This window comes from Oncorhynchus keta, chromosome 23 (genome assembly GCF_023373465.1).
Source record: "Oncorhynchus keta strain PuntledgeMale-10-30-2019 chromosome 23, Oket_V2, whole genome shotgun sequence".
NCBI lineage: Eukaryota > Metazoa > Chordata > Actinopteri > Salmoniformes > Salmonidae > Oncorhynchus > Oncorhynchus keta.
In genome coordinates this window covers 11,476,840-11,497,825 of record NC_068443.1, presented here as the reverse complement: position 1 = coordinate 11,497,825, position 20,986 = coordinate 11,476,840, and the positions used below count along the sequence as shown (strand labels likewise).

Below are 20,986 nucleotides of genomic sequence, written 5' to 3'. Positions count from 1 at the left end.
AATGGACTACCATAGTGTCTGCTAAATGACTGAATAATGGACTACCGTAATGTCTGCTAAATGACTGAATAATGGACTACCGTAGTGTCTGCTAAATGACTGAATAATGGACTACCGTAATGTCTGCTAAATGACTGAATAATGGACTACCGTAGTGTCTGCTAAATGACTGAATAATGGACGACCGTAGTGTCTGCTAAATGACTGAATAATGGACTACCGTAGTGTCTGCTAAATGACTGAATAATGGACGACCGTAGTGTCTGCTAAATGACTGAATAATGGACTACCGTAGTGTCTGCTAAATGACTGAATAATGGACTACCGTAATGTCTGCTAAATGACTGAATAATGGACTACCGTAGTGTCTGCTAAATGACTGAATAACAGACTACCGTAATGTCTGCTAAATGACTGAATAATGGACTACCGTAGTGTCTGCTAAATGACGGACTACCATGTAATGAAGTGCATCATACTCCGTTGTTCATTGTCCCCATTAGAAATAAACCATAAGTATCGACATCAATGAAAGGGAGATATGAGTATTTTCTATATTCTATTTTGTCCTGAATGACAATGAATTTGAATTAATGAAAGTGGAAAAGTTGTACATTTTGATCATTTTTGTCTGACTGTTTCTCTTGATAAAGATAGTCAAGAAAATGGCACAGTACATTACAAATCATCTGTTATTGAAAATACAGCCAGATATATTACTCTTCAATAAAGATACATATACTTTCTCATATATACTGAACAAAAATATAAACGCAACATGTAAAGTTTTGGTCCCAAGTTTCATGATCTGTAATAAAATATCCCATAAATGTTCCATACCCACGAAAAGCTTATTTCTCATATTTTGTGCACAAATTTGTTTACATTGCTGTTTGTGAGCATTTCTCGTTTGCCAAAAGATTTCATCCACCTGACAGGTGTGGCATATCAATAAGCTGATTAAACCATTAAAAGGCCATTCTAAAAATGTGCACAGATGTCTCAAGTTTTGAAGGAGCATGCAATTGGCATGCTGACTGCAGGAATGTCCACCAGAGCTGTTTGAAATGTGTTAATTTCTCTACCATAAGCCACCTCCAACTTCGTTTTAGAGAATTTGATAGTATGTCAAACCGAACTCATAACCGCAGACCACGTGTAACCACGCCAGCTCAGGAACTCCACATCTGGCTTCTTCACCTGCAGGATTGTCTGAGACCAGCCACCTGGACAGCTGATGAAACTGGAGTATTTCTGTCTGTCATAAAGCCCTTTTGTGGGAGAAAACTAATTCTGATTGGGTGGGCCTAGCTGCCAAGTGGGTGGGCCTGTGCATGTGAAATCCATAGATTAGGGCCTTATGAATTTATTTAAATTGACCGATTTCCTTATATTCACTGTAACTCAGTAAAATTGTTGAAATTGTTGCATGTTGCATTTATATTTTTGTTCAGTATACATAAGTATTAAAAAGGAAAGATGCATATAAAACAAGTCATTCAAATTAACTTGTTGAAGGTATTGTAAAAATTACACAAAAACTAGAATGTTTGAGCTTTGATTTCACCAACTTCAGCATGGAGGATGAGGATGATGTGTTAGGAATAGTATACTTCACAGGTCGTTTCTCACAAGTCATACAAATATGTTCTACTACTTGATACAACAGGCAAAGAGATAGGAAATCACCACTTTGGATACGATATCTCAACCATCACACCGCAGACAAAGCTACCCCAAACCTTTAAAAAAAATATGGACAATTTAGAAAACATTACGGTCCGCTATAACAGTGTTTCCCAACCCTGAAACTCCAGTACAACCAACAGAACACATTTGTATTGTTACCCTGGACAAGCACACCCGAATCAACTTGTCAACTAATCATAAATCCCGCAAGGAATAAGGTGCATTTGTCGAGGGCTAGAACGCCAACGTGTACTGCTGGAGGTACTGGAAGACGAGTTGGGAAACACTGAGCTATAGCATTCAGCTGTCTGCAGTGACAATACAATACATACTACCATCGGCCCTGTAACGCCGACCAGAGCCATACTGTCGCTTTTACGTTTAACCAGGAAGTTAGAAGACCACTTTCCCAAAGGAGACCTTAGTTTTACAGAGTAAAGCAGACTGATTTGAGATTGAACAATTGCTTGTGGGTTGCCGTGCCCATGTTGGCACCAAAAGATCCAGAGACTGTATTACATTCTCGTTCTGTGATACCCATGATTAGAGCCTTATATTCAGATACATTCATGGCTCTACTTCTTTTCTTCAGTCCAGAACCCCCCTTCACATCTTGACTGCAGGTGCCACAGTCTCCACACACACAGGCTCTGAGTCGGGCCCCTTGCTGGCCTCTGTCTGGGCAGACACAGATAGGCAGTAAGTGGAGGAAGGGTTGAGGTCAGTGACGATGGAGCTCTCGCCGTACACGGTCAGTATCTGGGAGCGGCTGGCGTAGCGGGGGTGAGAACTCTGCTCTCGGACCACCAGGGTGTAGTAGGCCGCCCCCTTCACGCGGGACCACTCCACTAGGAGGACGTTTAGGGTTTCCACGGTGACCTGCACCTCGGGCATGGACAGACCTGATGAAGGAGGCAAGGAGAGTGGTCTGATTATGAACTGAATTATTTATTAGAATTGATTTGTTATTAAAACCACTTTTCAGTTTGTAACGTTGCTCTCCTGTATCATAGAGTATGAAGTAGAGCAGAGCTTAACGCACCCTTCTCTGAGATCATCTCTTCTTCACTGAGATCTCTCCTTTTCAAGTGATGCACTGTAGATGGGAACCATGTTAAGAGACAGTGATTAACATTATATTAAGAGACATTGATTAACATCATATTAAGAGACATTGATTAACATCATATTAAGAGACTGGCTTCTGCCTATTTCGATAACATTTTCAAACACAACCGTCTCGGTTGGTTCCTACCTGTTATTTCCCTGGTGGGGTCGCTCTCCCCGGCAGTGTTGCTAGCGGTAACCTCCAGGTTGTTGTAGTCCAGGTTGGCCAGGGAACAGGACAGCTGTACCGTGCTGCACACCTGGGTCCGCACCACGCCACTGATGTCATACACTGTATACATGGTGGCGTAGACAGAACCATTCCACGAGATGGTGGCCGAGGAGTTGGAACCACTGTAGGTCACCACCGGTGGAGGGCAAGAGGTTAGAGACACGGAATGCTATGGTTAGAGTTATGGTTATGGTTGAGTTATGTTATGTTTAGGGCAAGGGGCTGGAGACACGGAATGCTATGGTTAGAGTTATGGTTATGGTTGAGTTATGTTATGTTTAGGGCAAGGTCTATATGACCTCACCAGGAAAAACTCTGGGTCCTAGTAATGTTATGTTATGACTATGAGCCATAAATATAAAGAGTTGCACACTCCATATATAAACTCCCAGTAATCTATTGGGTAAATCACCAACGTTTCGGCATCACAGTGCCCTGAAGAAGGCACCCTGAAGAAGGCACCCTGAAGAAGACACCCTGAAGAAGACACCCTGAACAAGGCACCCTGAAGAAGGCACCCTGAACAAGGCACCCTGAAGAAGGCATCCCGAAGAAGACACCCTGAAGAAGAAACCCTGAAGAAGGCACCCTGAAGAAGGCACCCTGAAGAAGGTACCCTGAACAAGGCACCCTGAAGAAGGCACCCCGAAGAAGACACCCTGAAGAAGGCACCCTGAAGAAGACACAGTGATGCTGAAACGTTGGTGATTTACCAACCTTTATATATGAAGTGTGCAACTCTTATTTTTATAGCTTAGTTTATTCGCCGTTAGTCAGCACCTCGACATAAAATCATTTTCTCTGGGTGTGCACCAGCTCATGTTTTTTATGTCTCATGACTTTAACACATGATGATGCACGTCGGATTTTGGTGTGAAATGTGTTATGCCATAGAGATAGATTGAGAGACAAAATAATAAGAAAATGGACTGCTTTAAAATGTAGCTGCTGTCACACATAATGGAACAGATACATGCATGAGTCCTCTATCTAAATCTATGAGTTATGAGTCCTCTGAGTTATGAGTCCTCTATCTAACTCTATGTCCCACGTTAGGCCTCTTGCTGTACCTGTGATTCCAGTGATGGCCGCAGAGGGGGCGCTGTCGCCTGCAAAGTTCCTGCTCCTCACTGTCGCGCTATAGGACGAGCCACAGGGGAGGAGCAGCTCAAAGAAGCTGGAGCTGGTCCAATAGGAAGACAGCTCGAACAGGGATTGGCTGTCTCCCAGGATGCTCCCGGTCACCTCCAGCAGGTATTGGACGATGGGACAGTTCACATGGGTCCAGGAAGCACGCAAAAACTGGGTCTGGTTCTGCATGGGGAACATGGTCACTGCCATGGTCTCTGGGGGACAGGGAGCTACAGAAAAGGGGAAGGACAAACTGTCAGACTTTGAACAAAACGTCAACAAATACCTATATACAGATCTAAACATGTTCCTTCCTTTCTGACCTTCCTCTCCTGTTTGATGAAGAGATGAGGAGGGAAAATGTCAGGAATCAAGAAAATATCAATTGAGAGAGAGGCTCTAAGATGAGTTATCCTCCCAAGACCAAGGAAAACTATCACTACTCAATGATCAATATGTCTGTACGATAAGGTGACTGTACAATAAGATGGCTGTACAATATGATGACTGTACAATATGATGACTGTACAATAAGATGGCTGTACAATAAGATGGCTGTACAATATGATGACTGTACAATATGATGACTGTACAATATGATGACTGTACAATAAGGTGACTGTACAATAAGATGGCTGTACAATCTGATGACTGTACAATATGATGACTGTACAATAAGATGGCTGTACAATATGATGACTGTACAATCTGATGACTGTACAATCTGATGACTGTACAATAAGGTGACTGTACAATAAGATGACTGTACAATAAGATGGCTGTGCAATAAGGTGACTGTACAATAAGGTGACTGTGCAATAAGGTGAGTGTACAATAAGATGGCTGTGCAATAAGGTGACTGTACAATCTGATGACTGTACAATAAGATGGCTGTACAATAAGGTGACTGTACAATCTGATGACTGTACAATAAGGTGACTGTACAATAAGGTGACTGTACAATCTGATGACTGTACAATAAGATGGCTGTGCAATAAGGTGACTGTACAATATGATGGCTGTACAATAAGATGGCTGTGCAATAAGGTGACTGTACAATAAGATGGCTGTGCAATAAGGTGACTGTACAATAAGATGGCTGTGCAATAAGGTGACTGTAAAATAAGATGGCTGTACAATAAGATGACTGTACAATCTGATGACTGTACAATAAGGTGACTGTACAATAAGATGACTGTGCAATAAGATGGCTGTGCAATAAGATGACTGTACAATAAGGTGACTGTACAATAAGATGGCTGTACAATATGATGGCTGTGCAATAAGGTGACTGTACAATAAGATGGCTGTACAATATGATGACTGTACAATCTGATGACTGTACAATAAGGTGACTGTACAATAAGATGACTGTGCAATAAGATGGCTGTGCAATAAGGTGACTGTACAATCTGATGACTGTACAATAAGATGGCTGTACAATAAGGTGACTGTACAATCTGATGACTGTACAATAAGATGGCTGTGCAATAAGGTGACTGTACAATATGATGACTGTACAATCTGATGACTGTACAATAAGGTGACTGTACAATAAGATGACTGTACAATAAGGTGACTGTACAATAAGATGGCTGTACAATCTGATGACTGTACAATAAGGTGACTGTACAATAAGATGACTGTACAATAAGGTGACTGTACAATAAGATGGCTGTACAATCTGATGACTGTACAATAAGGTGACTGTACAATAAGATGACTGTACAATCTGATGACTGTACAATAAGGTGACTGTACAATAAGATGGCTGTACAATAAGGTGACTGTACAATAAGGTGACTGTACAATAAGATGACTGTACAATCTGATGACTGTACAATAAGATGGCTGTACAATAAGGTGACTGTACAATAAGGTGACTGTACAATAAGATGGCTGTACAATAAGATGGCTGTACAATAAGATGACTGTACAATTTGATGACTGTACAATAAGGTGACTGTACAATAAGATGGCTGTACAATAAGGTGACTGTACAATAAGATGGCTGTACAATAAGATGGCTGTACAATAAGGTGACTGTACAATAAGGTGACTGTACAATAAGGTGACTGTACAATAAGATGGCTGTACAATATGATGACTGTACAATAAGATGGCTGTACAATAAGATGGCTGTACAATATGATGACTGTACAATATGATGACTGTACAATATGATGGCTGTACAATAAGATGGCTGTACAATAAGATGGCTGTACAATAAGGTGACTGTACAATAAGGTGACTGTACAATAAGGTGACTGTACAATAAGATGGCTGTACAATATGATGACTGTACAATAAGATGGCTGTACAATAAGATGGCTGTACAATAAGATAGCTGTACAATATGATGACTGTACAATAAGGTGACTGTACAATAAGGTGACTGTACAATAAGGTGACTGTACAATAAGGTGACTGTACAATAAGATGGCTGTACAATATGATGACTGTACAATAAGGTGACTGTACAATAAGGTGACTGTACAATAAGGTGGCTGTACAATAAGATGGCTGTACAATATGATGACTGTACAATAAGATGGCTGTACAATAAGATGGCTGTACAATAAGATAGCTGTACAATATGATGACTGTACAATAAGGTGACTGTACAATAAGGTGACTGTACAATAAGGTGACTGTACAATAAGGTGACTGTACAATATGATGACTGTACAATAAGATGGCTGTACAATAAGATGGCTGTACAATAAGGTGACTGTACAATATGATGGCTGTACAATAAGATGGCTGTACAATAAGGTGACTGTACAATATGATGGCTGTACAATAAGATGGCTGTACAATAAGGTGACTGTACAATATGATGGCTGTACAATAAGATGGCTGTACAATAAGATGGCTGTACAATAAGATGACTGTACAATAAGATGACTGTACAATAAGATGGCTGTACAATAAGATGGCTGTACAATAAGATGACTGTACAATAAGATGGCTGTACAATAAGATGACTGTACAATAAGATGGCTGTACAATAAGATGACTGTACAATAAGATGGCTGTACAATAAGATGGCTGTACAATAAGATGGCTGTACAATAAGATGGCTGTACAATAAGATGGCTGTACAATACCTGCTCCAGCCAGCAGAGGCTCACTAAAGGAGCTGTTGCAGGTCCCGTCTGATGCCTGAACAGAGAAGTTGTACTGGGCACCACACTCCAGCCCTGTGATGGTACAGGAGGTCCCTGTGCTCTCACAGTAAAGCATGATGCCATCCTCAGCCTGGGCACAGCCCCAGTAGTCCACAACACCACCTCTGACTGTCCACGATAGCAGCGCAGAGTGGTTGACACACTGGACCAACACGGACAGACCGTCTGGCTGGCAGGGCACTAAAGGATAGAAAGGTCAAAGTTGAAAGTTTAGGTCAAATGGCAGATGATGACATCATATAAATAGTGCATCATATTTTGGCAGAAGCACATGGAGTGTGTCTTCAGAAGTTCTTTGGGACACATAATATTTGTGTGATGCGTACCCGTATTGAACGTGACGTTCCGGCTGGCCATACTGGAGCAGTTCTCGTGGCTAGCGGTCACAGAGACGGCATACTGCTGACCACACTGCAGCGCAGACAGGGAGCAGTTGCTGGCGGTCGTGTTGCAGGACCGCACGTCACCATTTCCACCCGTTGCGATCATGAGGTAGGTCTCAGCCACAGGGGACGCGGTCCAGGACACGTGCGCTCCATGGGACTCACAGGAGGAGCTGATGACCACACCCTGGGGTGGGCAGGGTTCTGAGAGGAACAGATAGGGAGGAGGGTGAGAGGTCAGAGATTAACTTTAGATAGATAACTAGAACAAGCAAGGACACTAACCATGTTGACTATAATGACCACTGTTATAACAACTGTTATAAACCCTGTTCTGGAACAGCTTTACTACAGAGTACCAGGGTCTGTATGCACAAAGCGTCTCAGAGCAGGAGTGCTGATCTAGGATCAGTTGTGTCTTTTAGCTCTGAATGAATATGATTATATGGACAGGCAGGTCCTGATCCCAGATCAGAACTCAGTACTCTAAGGTACTTTGTGAATACGGGACCTGGTATGACTCTTAATGCAGCAATGAAAGTAACACAGTAACCTACCCATGCTGATCCTATAAGGAGGACTTCTCTGACTGGTGCAGCAGTCTGATGATGCTGCTACGATGACGGTGTAGTGCAGACCGCAGAGCGCCCCCTCCAGGTCACAGCTGCTGGCAGAGCTGTTGCAGGTCAGCACGCTGCGGTCACTGGCCTCCGCTGTGGCGGTGTACACAGAGTTTCCCACGCTGCCCTCCATGGGCTCCCACAGGACCCGGATGGAGGAGTTGTGACACTGGGCGAAGGCGGTGATGCTTGCCAGGGTGCAGGGAGCTGGAGGTAAACACGTGATATTTTGTTATTGATTTTCAGAGAGATATATAGCATAACACTAAATAATATGACAATGGAAGACAAAATGATAGCCAGTAAAATAGGTTAAAATAATTACTATAATATTCCCAGTCAACTTACATTGTCCTCCAAGAGTTACTGAATATCACTTATATTTATTTTTACACCAACGACCAAAAACCTTACATCCCAGCAAAATATCCCCATTCATCCAACCAGAACCTGGCGACATCGCCATTCATTACCTGTCTCGAGTTCGAAGGTCGCACTGGGTGTACTATCACAGTGTCCGTTGCTAGCAGTAACAGAGAAGGTGTAGAGCACGCCGCAGGCCAGGTCAGGCACCTCACAGGTGGTGTCAAAGCCGGGGATGGAGCAGGAGGAGTTGAACCCCCCCACGCCATCAGCAGTCACCATGTATCTGTCCACCCCCAGAGCAGGGGCCCAGGACACCCAGGCAGAGTTGGTCACACAGTTCTGGCTACCGTTCACCCTCGTGGGGATGCATGGGGCTGGGTAGAAGGAGAGGAAGGGATGGTTAGATACACTGGAGCAATAGTCCTAGAGAGAAGATGCCTTTTAGTAGGGAAGTTATGAACACTTTGAAGGGAGGTTTAGAGTCAGAAAAAAGTATCTCATCTGGGATCATGGGTCATCTAGAACTTTATATGTGTCGTATAATATAGCTATTCTGTTTTGATCAATCTAATTACCTAAACGTACAGGAATCAAACTGTAGATCGGTTATGTATTAGTTGCTGCACAATAGTCGATGGTGCATTCTGATGACAAACAACTGAGCAATGTCGTGTTCTGATGACCCGGGCCGTACCTGATGAGACGTTGAGAGCCTGACTTGGCATGCTGTGGCAGCCTCTTCTGGCAGCGGTGACCTGGACAGAGAAGCTCTCTCCACAGGGAAGACTGGTGATGGAGCACTGGGTGTCTGTAGTGTTACAGGAGTGGCTGCTCCCTCCCTCTGTCACTGCATCCACCAGGAAAAACCAGGCATCCAGGTTGGGTTCCCAGGTCACCAACATGATGCCTGAGGCACAGTGCACCTGGGCAGCCACATTCTGGGGCGGGCAGGGGGCTGGAGGGAGGGATTCTCATTAGTCAATTGCATTAGCAACACATTACTATCTGTGTATGTGTGTATGTTCATGTTTTTTGCCCGTCTCACCCGTTTGCACGTCTGAGCTGACACTCTGAATGCTCCGACAGACTCCATCCATAGAGTGGACTGAGACGTTGTACATCTGGCCACACTGCAATCCCTCCAGATCACAGTAGGTGGCGCTAGAGTTACAGGAGGTAATGTGGCTGTTGGTAGCCTCTCCTACAACCATATAGGACAGTGCTCTACTGCCTCTGTCCCAGGTCACTGAGGTAGAGTTGGTGCTGCACTGGAGGCTAGTCTGCAGGTTACCAGGAGCACAGGGCCCTAGAGTGGAGACGAGAGGATGGACAGTGGGTTCATTTGGTGTTACTCAATTATCTAATCATTGAAAAACACATACATCCATATAATAATTCAATGACTTGGATAGTCTTATAATAACCAAGATATTACTCCAAATGATCAAAGATGTGCACTGAGTGTACAAAACATTGAGAACACCTTCCTCATATCTGCACTATCTCGAACAGCCTACTGTCACTCACAGACTCACGAGCTGCACTCGCTGAAAATAAATGTGAACAAAGCGGAATCAGGAAATGAATGCGCACTGTCCATTGCTTTTCAATGCAGATCCCGCATGATCGATGGGTGGACACAGTGCTTATTCTTACATGTTGACAGGAAAATGTTCAAATTCACACTTATAAAGATAACATCTCTGGTCATCCCTACTGCCCCTGATCTGGCAGAATCACTGAACACAAATGCTTTGTATGTAAATTATGTCTGATTGTTGGACTGTGCCCCTGGTTATCCGTCAATAAAAATGTAATACAAATTGTGGGATATGAAGTGGTGTTGTTAGCACCCCCTATCTTCTGGGAGTGTAAGGTGTTATTGGCCCCGGACACTGGGCTGGCATCCCAGGTCAGGAACAGGATGTTGGTGGAACAGGACACCATGCCCTCCAGGTTGATGGGTGGACACAGTGCTGAGCAGTCCAGAGACAACAGATGTACTAGAGTATACATTTGCTAACTCAAGTCCAACAAGTGTGAATGTAATGAAGAATGGAATCTCGGACCCCCAGAACTTAATTATTGCGTTAATGCGTCAGATCCTCCATCAGGTTCAGGGGAAAGATGTATGAGAAAAGATACAAACCAGACTATCAAAGTCTCCACCCCACTAAATGGATGGGCTAAATGTCCCCTCCCCTTCTGAAATTAGAAAGATGTGAACACTTGTGAAATCGTGATTTGTCCAAATGATCAGTGGCGTAAAAAATCTACACAGCGGAACAAAGTCCCTGGTTAATCGTCTCATCCCACAGTCTGTTGAGAGATGCTGCGATATCGTTCTATGTTACGTGTGTCTGTTCATGAGAGATTATGAAAGATGTAATCGAGTTCTAGATCTACAAGATATTCATCACAGAGAGATCAGACAGACAGACTCTGTATCTTCTCACCTGTTCTGAGTTCAACGTCAGGGCTGGGGTCGCTATAGCAGCCCGTGTCTATTGTAACCACGGTGACAGCGTAGGTCTCGGTGCAGTGCAGGTCGGTGAAGGAACAGTCGGTGGAGTTGGAGCTGCAGGTGTGGGTGTGTCCGTCGTCACCTGTGGCGGTTGCTAGGTACATGTCCGCCCTGGCAGCGGCCGTCCAGGAGACAGTGCCCATGTTGCCATCACACTGCAGAGACGTTGTGACATTGGTGGGGGGACAGGCACCTGTAGGGAGAGAGAAAGAGAGAGAGGGATGGTGATGGAGAAAGAGAGAGACAGAGAGAAGGGAGAGACAGAGAAAAGGAGAGAGTATTATTTGTATTTTTGACAACGTTTACTTGTACTTCACCACATTTCTAAAGACAATGATGTACTTTTTACTCCATACATTTTCCCAAACACCCAAAAGTTCTTCTTACATGTTGACAGGAAAATGTTCAAATTCACACTTATAAAGATAACATCTCTGGTCATCCCTACTGCCCCTGATCTGGCAGAATCACTGAACACAAATGCTTTGTATGTAAATTATGTCTGATTGTTGGACTGTGCCCCTGGTTATCCGTCAATAAAAATGTAATACAAATTGTGGGATATGAAGTGGTGTTGTTAGCACCCCCTATCTTCTGGGAGTGTAAGGTGTTATTGGCCCCGGACACTGGGCTGGCATCCCAGGTCAGGGACAGGATGTTGGTGGAACAGGACACCATGCCCTCCAGGTTGATGGGTGGACACAGTGCTGAGCAGTCCAGAGACAACAGAAGTAATTGAGTATATAGTTGCTAACTCAAGTCCAACAAGTGGGAATGTAATGAAGAATGGAATCTCGGACCCCCAGAACTTAATTATTGCGTTAATGCGTCAGATCCTCCATCAGGTTCAGGGGAAAGATGTATGAGAAAAGATACAAACCAGACTATCAAAGTCTCGACCCCACTAAATGGATGGGCTAAATGTCCCCTCCCCTTCTGAAATTCGAAAGATGTGAACACTTGTGAAATCGTGATTTGTCCAAATGATCAGTGGCGTAAAAAATCTACACAGCGGAACAAAGTCCCTGGTTAATCGTCTCATCCCACAGTCTGTTGAGAGATGCTGCGATATCGTTCTATGTTACGTGCGTCTGTCCATGAGAGATTATGAAGGATGTAATCGAGTTCTAGATCTACAAGATATTCATCACAGAGAGATCAGACAGACAGACTCTGTCTCTTCTCACCTGTTCTGAGTTCAACGTCAAGGCTGGGGTCGCTATGGCAGACCCTGTCCATGGTAACCACGGTGACAGCGTAGGTCTCGGCGCAGTGCAGGTCGGTGAAGGAACAGTTGGTGGAGTTGGAGCTGCAGGTGTGGGTGTGTCCGTCGTCACCTGTGGCTGTTGCTAGGTACATGTCCGCCCTGGCAACGGCCGTCCAGGAGACAGTGCCCATGTTGCCATCACACTGCAGAGACGTTGTGACATTGGTGGGGGGACAGGCACCTGTAGGGAGAGAGAAAGAGAGAGAGGGATGGTGATGGAGAAAGAGAGAGACAGAGAGAAGGAAGAGACAGAGAAAAGGAGAGAGTATTATTTGTATTTTTGACAACGTTTACTTTTACTTCATCACATTTCTAAAGACAGTGATGTACTTTTTACTCTATACATTTTCCCAAACACCCATTGTTCCTGTTTCCAAGAAAGCTAAGGTAACTGAGCTAAACGACTACCGCCCCGTAGCACTCACTTCCGTCATCATGAAGTGCTTTGAGAGACTAGTCAAGGACCATATAAACCTCCACCTTACCTGACACCCTATTTGCCCACTCCAATTGCCCACTCCAATTTGCCTTCCGCCCAAATAGGTCCACAGACGATGCAATCTCAACCACACTTTACACTGCCCTAACCCATCTGGACAAGAGGAATACCTATGTGAGAATGCTGTTCATCGACTACAGCTCAGCATTTAACACCATAGTACCCTCCAAACTCGTCATCAAGCTCGAGACCCTGGGTCTCGACCCCGCCCTGTGCAACTGGGTACTGGACTTCCTGACGGGCCGCCCCCAGGTGGTGAGGGTAGGTAACAACATCTCCACCCCGCTGATCCTCAACACTGGGGCCCCAAGGGTGCGTTCTGAGCCCTCTCCTGTACTTCCTGTTCACCCACGACTGCATGGCCACGCACGCCTCCAACTCAATCATCAGGTTTGCGGACGACACAACAGTGGTAGGCTTGATTACCAACAATGAGGAGACGGCCTACAGGGAGGAGGTGAGGGCCCTCGGAGTGTGGTGTCAGGAAAATAACCTCACACTCAACGTCAACAAAACTAAGGAGATGATTGTGGACTTCAGGAAACAGCAGAGGGAACACCCCCCTATCCACATTGATGGAACAGTAGTGGAGAGGGTAGTAAGTTTTAAGTTCCTCGGCGTACACATCACAGACAAACTGAATAGGTCCACCCACACAGACAGCATCGTGAAGAAGGCGCAGCAGCGCCTCTTCAACCTCAGGAGGCTGAAGAAATTCGGCTTGTCACCAAAAGCACTCACAAACTTCTACAGATGCACAATCGAGAGCATCCTGTCGGGCTGTATCACCGCCTGGTACGGCAACTGAGTGGCTGCTGCCAACACACTGACTCAACTCCAGCCACTTTAATAATGGGAATTTATGTAAAATATATCACTAGCCACTTTAACTTCTTTGAGATAGGCGGCGCTCTTTTAATTTTTGGATAAAAAACGTTCCCGTTTTAAACAAGATATTTTGTCACGAAAAGATGCTCAACTATGCATGTAATTGACAGCTTTGGAAAGAAAAAACTCTGACGTTTCCAAAACTGCAAAGATATTATCTGTGAGTGCCCCAGAACTAATGCTACAGGCGAAACCAAGATGAAGTTTCATACAGGAAATGCCCCAGATTCTGAAGGCGCTGTGTTCCAATGTCTCCTTATATGGCTGTGAATGCGTCAGGAATGAGCCTGCCCTTTGTGTCGTTTCTCCAAGGTGTCTGCAGCATTGTGACGTATTTGTAGGCATATCATTGGAAGATTGACCATAAGAGACTACATTTACCAGGTGTCCGCCCGGTGTCCTGTGTCGAAATTATTGCGTAATCTTTAGGTCCATGCGCGTTCCATTTCTTCAGAAGAGAAAGTAAACTGCCACGATGGATTTAGCGTCGATAGATATGTGAAAAACACCTTGAGGATTGATTCTAAACATCGGTTTGCCATGTTTCTGTCGATATTATGGAGTTCATTTGGAAAAAAGTTTGCGTTTTAATGACTTAATTTTCGTTTTTTTCTTACCCAAACGTGATGAAGAAAACGGAGCGATTTGTCAACACAAATAATCTTTTTGTAAAAACTGAACATTTTCTATCTAACTGAGAGTCTCATTGAAAACATCTGCAGTTCTTCAAAGGTAAATGATTTTATTTGAATGCTTTTCTGGTTTTTGTGAAAATGTTGCCTGCTGAATGCTAACGCTAAATGCTACACTAAATGCTACGCTAGCTATCAATACTGTTACACAAATGCTTGTTTTGCTATGGTTGAGAAGCATATTTTGAAATTCTGATATGACAGTGTTGTTAACAAAAAGCTAGCGTAGCATTTAGTGTAGCTTGAGAGCTAGCATATTGATTTCATTTAATTTGCGATTTTCATGAATAGTTAACGTTGCGTTATGGTAATAGGCTGTAGTCACGATCCCGGATCCGGGATGGCTCGACGCAAGAAGTTAAACAATGCTACTTAATTTAATACCCTACATTATTCATCTCATATGTCTACTTATATACTGTACTCTATATCATCAACTGCATCTTTATGTAATACATGTATCACTAGCCACTTTGAACTATGCCACTTTGTTTACATACTCATCTCATATGTATATACTGTACTCGATACCATCTACTGCATCTTGCCTATGCCGCTCTGTACCACCACTCATTCATATATCTTTATGTACATATTCTTTATCCCTTAACACTTGTGTGTATAAGGTAGTAGTTTTGGAATTGTTATTTAGATTACTCGTTGGTTATTACTGCATTGTCGGAACCAGAAGCACAAGCATTTCGCTACACTCGCATTAACATCTGCTAACCATGTGTATGTGACAAATAACATTTGATTTGATTTGATTTACATGTTGACAGGAAAATGTTCAAATTCACACTTATAAAGATAACATCTCTGGTCATCCCTACTGCCCCTGATCTGGCAGAATCACTGAACACAAATGCTTTGTATGTAAATTATGTCTGATTGTTGGACTGTGCCCCTGGTTATCCGTCAATAAAAATGTAATACAAATTGTGGGATCTGAAAATGTGGAGTTAGCGCCCCCTATCTTCTGGGAGTGTAAGGTGTTATTGGCCCCGGACACTGGGCTGGCATCCCAGGTCAGGGACAGGATGTTGGTGGAACAGGACACCATGCCCTCCAGGTCGATGGGTGGACACAGTGCTGAGCAGTCCAGAGACAACAGATGTACTAGAGTATACAGTTGCTAACTCAAGTCCAACAAGTGGGAATGTAATGAAGAATGGAATCTCGGACCCCCAGAACTTAATTATTGCGTTAATGCGTCAGATCCTCCATCAGATTCAGGGGAAAGATGTATGAGAAAAGATACAAACCAGACTATCAAATTCTCCACCCCACTAAATGGATGGGCTAAATGTCCCCTCCCCTTCTGAAATTAGAAAGATGTGAACACTTGTGAAATCGTGATTTGTCCGAAAAAATCTACACAGTGGAAAAAAGTCCCTGGTTAATCGTCTCATCCCACAGTCTGTTGAGAGATGCTGCGATATCGTTCTATGTTACGTGCGTCTGTCCATGAGAGATTATGAAGGATGTAATCGAGTTCTAGATCTACAAGATATTCATCACAGAGAGATCAGACAGACAGACTCTGTATCTTCTCACCTGTTCTGAGTTCAACGTCAGGGCTGGGGTCGCTATAGCAGCCCCTGTCCATGGTAACCACAGTGACAGCGTAGGTCTCGGCGCAGTGCAGGTCGGTGAAGGAACAGTCGGTGGAGTTGGAGCTGCAGGTGTGGGTGTGTCCGTCGTCACCTGTGGCGGTTGCTAGGTACATGTCCGCCCTGGCAACGGCCGTCCAGGAGACAGTGCCCATGTTGCCATCACACTGCAGAGACGTTGTGACATTGGTGGGGGGACAGGCACCTGTAGGGAGAGAGAAAGAGAGAGAGGGAGGGTGATGGAGAAAGAGAGAGAGAGGAAGAGAGAGGGGAGAGAGAGAGAGAAGGGGAGAGAGAAAGAAAGAGACAGAGAGAAGGGAGAGACAGAGAAAATGAGAGAGTATTATTTGTATTTTTGACGTTTACTTGTACTTCACCACATTTCTAAAGACAATGATGTACTTTTTACTCCATACATTTTCCCAAACACCCAAAAGTTCTTCTTACATGTTGACAGGAAAATGTTCAAATTCACACTTATAAAGATAACATCTCTGGTCATCCCTACAGCCCCTGATCTGGCAGAATCACTGAACACAAATGCTTTGTATGTAAATTATGTCTGAGTGTTGGACTGTTCCCCTGGTTATCCGTCAATAAAAATGTAATACAAATTGTGGGATATGAAGTGGTGTTGTTAGCACCCACTATCTTCTGGGAGTGTAAGGTGTTATTGGCCCCGTACACTGGGCTGGCATCCTAGGTCAGGGACAGGATGTTGGTGGAACAGGACACCATGCCCTCTGGGTCGATGGGTGGACACAGTGCTGAGCAGTCCAGAGACAACAGATGTACTAGAGTATACAGTTGCTAACTCAAGTCCAACAAGTGTGAATGTAATGAAGAATGGAATCTCGGACCCCCAGAACTTAATTATTGTGTTAAGGCGTCAGATCCTCCATCGGGTTCAGGGGAAAGATGTATGAGAAAAGATACAAACCAGACTATCAAAGTCTCCACCCCACTAAATGGATGGGCTAAATGTCCCCTCCCCTTCTGAAATTAGAAAGATGTGAACACTTGTGAAATCGTGATTTGTCCAAATGATCAGTGGCGTAAAAAATCTACACAGCGGAACAAAGTCCCTGGTTAATCGTCTCATCCCACAGTCTGTTGAGAGATGCTGCGATATCGTTCTATGTTACGTGCGTCTGTCCATGAGAGATTATGAAGGATGTAATCGAGTTCTAGATCTACAAGATATTCATCACAGAGAGATCAGACAGACAGACTCTGTCTCTTCTCACCTGTTCTGAGTTCAACGTCAGGGCTGGGGTCGCTATAGCAGCCCCTGTCCATGGTAACCACGGTGACAGCGTAGGTCTCGGTGCAGTGCAGGTCGGTGAAGGAACAGTCGGTGGAGTTGGAGCTGCAGGTGTGGTTGTGTCCGTCGTCACCTGTGGCGGTTGCTAGGTACATGTCCGCCCTGGCAACGGAGGCCCAAGAGACAGTGCCCATGTTGCCATCACACTGCAGAGACGTTGTGACATTGGTGGGGGGACAGGCACCTGTAGGGAGAGAGAAAGAGAGAGAGGGAGGGTGATGGAGAAAGAGAGAGACAGAGAGAAGGGAGAGACAGAGAAAAGGAGAGAGTATTATTTGTATTTTTGACAACGTTTACTTGTACTTCACCACATTTCTAAAGACAATGATGTACTTTTTACTCCATACATTTTCCCAAACACCCAAAAGTTCTTCTTACATGTTGACGGGAAAATGTTCAAATTCACACTTATAAAGATAACATCTCTGGTCATCCCTACTGCCCCTGATCTGGCAGAATCACTGAACACAAATGCTTTGTATGTAAATTATGTCTGAGTGTTGGACTGTGCCCCTGGCTATCCGTCAATAAAAACAGAATACAAATTGTGGGATCTGAATATGTGGAGTTAGCGCCTCCTATCTTCTGGGAGTGTAAGGTGTAATTGGCCCCGGACACTGGGCTGGCATCCCAGGTCAGGGACAGGATGTTGGTGAAACAGGACACCATGCCATCCAGGTCGATGGGTGGACACAGTGCTGAGCAGTCCAGAGACAACAGAAGTAATAGAGTATACAGTTGCTAACTCAAGTCCAACTAGTGTGAATGTAATTACCTTTCATATATTTATTTATTTTTTCCTCAACTTTTTCACTCCGGACGCTTTATCTGGACACGATTCGTCAGGACCTCCAACAGCCGAAGCTAAGTAGTTACATTAACATGATGCCTACTATTTGTAGTCGCTGTACTCGCCTTACGGCGAGGATAGCTGTGCTACATGCCCAGCTTCAGACGCAATCGTTAGGCAAGGGTAATTTCAGTGTAGGAAAGGATGAAACAGCGTCTGTGCCACCAGTAAGTACAGATAGTAGTATAAATCCCCTGGCACAGTCTCCGCAGCCGGACAACTTTCTCACGGTTTCTGGAAGGAAATGCTGTAGGAAAGCTCAACCGGTGTCGCTCATTCAGCCGACAGAAACTTTCAACCGGTTTTCCGCATTAAGCAGCGGGTCGGAGTCACTGCTAGCTAGCTAACAGCTAACAGCTAACAGCTAGCCAACAACAACCCGGTCGCATTCCGCTTCGCTCCACAGGTAGTATCACATTTTCATTTCATTTCATTACAGCACAACGGTTTGATTTGCTTGATCGTAGCTAGCTACATAGCTAGCTACATAGCCGTCCTTGTATCAAAGATAATTGTGTAGTCTAGAGCGATTTTCTAGGTTAGCTAGCCAGCTATTGTCGTTCTTTTAACGCAACGTAACGTAATCAACACTGCTAGCTAGCCAGCTAGCCCCCGAATAGTAGCACTGTAGAAACTATTACACTCAACGGAACGACTTGATTAGTGTAGTGTCAACAACGCAGCCACTGCCAGCTAGCCTACTTCAGCAGTACTGTATAATTTTTAATCATTTTAGTCAATAAGATTCTTGCTACGTAAGCTTAACTTTCTGAACATTCGAGACGTGTAGTCCACTTGTCATTCCTATCTCCTTGCATTAGCGTAGCCTCTTCTGTAGCCTGTCAACTATGTGTCTGTCTATCCCTGTTCTCTCCTCTCTGCACAGACCATACAAACGCTCCACACCGCGTGGCCGCGGCCACCCTAATCTGGTGGTCCCAGCGCGCACGACCCACGTGGAGTTCCAGGTCTCCGGTAGCCTCTGGAACTGCCGATCTGCGGCCAACAAGGCAGAGTTCATCTCAGCCTATGCCTCCCTCCAGTCCCTCGACTTCCTGGCACTGACGGAAACATGGATCACCACAGATAACACTGCTACTCCTACTGCTCTCTCCTCGTCCGCCCACGTGTTCTCGCACACCCCGAGAGCTTCTGGTCAGCGGGGTGGTGGCACCGGGATCCTCATCTCTCCCAAGTGGTCATTCTCTCTTTCTCCCTTACCCATCTGTCTATCGCCTCCTTTGAATTCCATGCTGTCACAGTTACCAGCCCTTTCAAGCTTAACATCCTTATCATTTATCGCCCTCCAGGTTCCCTCGGAGAGTTCATCAATGAGCTTGATGCCTTGATAAGCTCCTTTCCTGAGGACGGCTCACCTCTCACAGTTCTGGGCGACTTTAACCTCCCCACGTCTACCTTTGACTCATTCCTCTCTGCCTCCTTCTTTCCACTCCTCTCCTCTTTTGACCTCACCCTCTCACCTTCCCCCCCTACTCACAAGGCAGGCAATACGCTCGACCTCATCTTTACTAGATGCTGTTCTTCCACTAACCCCATTGCAACTCCCCTCCAAGTCTCCGACCACTACCTTGTATCCTTTTCCCTCTCGCTCTCATCCAACACTTCCCACACTGCCCCTACTCGGATGGTATCGCGCCGTCCCAACCTTCGCTCTCTCTCCCCCGCTACTCTCTCATCTTCCATCCTATCATCTCTTCCCTCTGCTCAAACCTTCTCCAACCTATCTCCTGATTCTGCCTCCTCAACCCTCCTCTCCTCCCTTTCTGCATCCTTTGACTCTCTATGTCCCCTATCCTCCAGGCCGGCTCGGTCCTCCCCTCCCGCTCCGTGGCTCGACGACTCATTGCGAGCTCACAGAACAGGGCTCCGGGCAGCCAAGCGGAAATGGAGGAAAACTCGCCTCCCTGCGGACCTGGCATCCTTTCACTCCCTCCTCTCTACATTTTCCTCCTCTGTCTCTGCTGCTAAAGCCACTTTCTACCACTCTAAATTCCAAGCATCTGCCTCTAACCCTAGGAAGCTCTTTGCCACCTTCTCCTCCCTCCTGAATCCCCCTCCTCCCTCTCTGCAGATGACTTCGTCAACCATTTTGAAAAGAAGGTCGACGACATCCGATCCTCGTTTGCTAGGTCAAACGATACTGCTGGTTCTGCTCACACTGCCCTACCCTGTGCTCTGACCTCTTTCTCCCCTCTCTCTCCAGATGAAATCTCGCGTCTTGTGACGGACGGCCACCCAACAACCTGCCCGCTTGACCCTATCCCCTCCTCTCTTTTCCAGACCCTTTCCGGAGACCTTCTCCCTTACCTCACCTCGCTCATCAACTCATCCCTGACCGCTGGCTACGTCCCTTCCGTCCTCAAGAGAGCGAGAGTTGCACCCCTTCTGAAAAAACCTACACTCGATCCCTCCGATGTCAACAACTACAGACCAGTATCCCTTCTTTCTTTTCTCTCCAAAACTCTTGAACGTGCCGTCCTTGGCCAGCTCTACCGCTATCTCTCTCAGAATGACCTTCTTGATCCAAATCAGTCAGGTTTCAAGACTAGTCATTCAACTGAGACTGCTCTTCTCTGCATCACGGAGGCG

General features: G+C 45.0%; 1 protein-coding gene across 1 annotated transcript in view; it reads right to left on the bottom strand.

Annotated features, from left to right (window-relative positions):
- Nucleotides 1-529: 529 nt before the first annotated feature.
- Nucleotides 530-20,986, bottom strand: part of LOC118372514 (uncharacterized) — a 46,129-nt gene continuing 25,672 nt past the window's right edge. The window contains exons 12-25 of the mRNA XM_052477401.1: nucleotides 17,450-17,710; nucleotides 16,147-16,407; nucleotides 12,431-12,691; nucleotides 9,765-10,025; nucleotides 9,414-9,674; nucleotides 8,827-9,093; nucleotides 8,291-8,560; nucleotides 7,677-7,937; nucleotides 7,270-7,530; nucleotides 4,099-4,389; nucleotides 3,533-3,645; nucleotides 2,945-3,197; nucleotides 2,732-2,785; nucleotides 530-2,591 (exon numbers count right to left, since the gene is read on the bottom strand). Coding sequence (XP_052333361.1) covers nucleotides 2,296-2,591; nucleotides 2,732-2,785; nucleotides 2,945-3,197; nucleotides 3,533-3,645; nucleotides 4,099-4,389; nucleotides 7,270-7,530; nucleotides 7,677-7,937; nucleotides 8,291-8,560; nucleotides 8,827-9,093; nucleotides 9,414-9,674; nucleotides 9,765-10,025; nucleotides 12,431-12,691; nucleotides 16,147-16,407; nucleotides 17,450-17,710 — 3,371 coding nt within the window. The 3' untranslated portion in view covers nucleotides 530-2,295. The remainder of the gene's footprint in view (nucleotides 2,592-2,731; nucleotides 2,786-2,944; nucleotides 3,198-3,532; nucleotides 3,646-4,098; nucleotides 4,390-7,269; nucleotides 7,531-7,676; nucleotides 7,938-8,290; nucleotides 8,561-8,826; nucleotides 9,094-9,413; nucleotides 9,675-9,764; nucleotides 10,026-12,430; nucleotides 12,692-16,146; nucleotides 16,408-17,449; nucleotides 17,711-20,986) is intronic.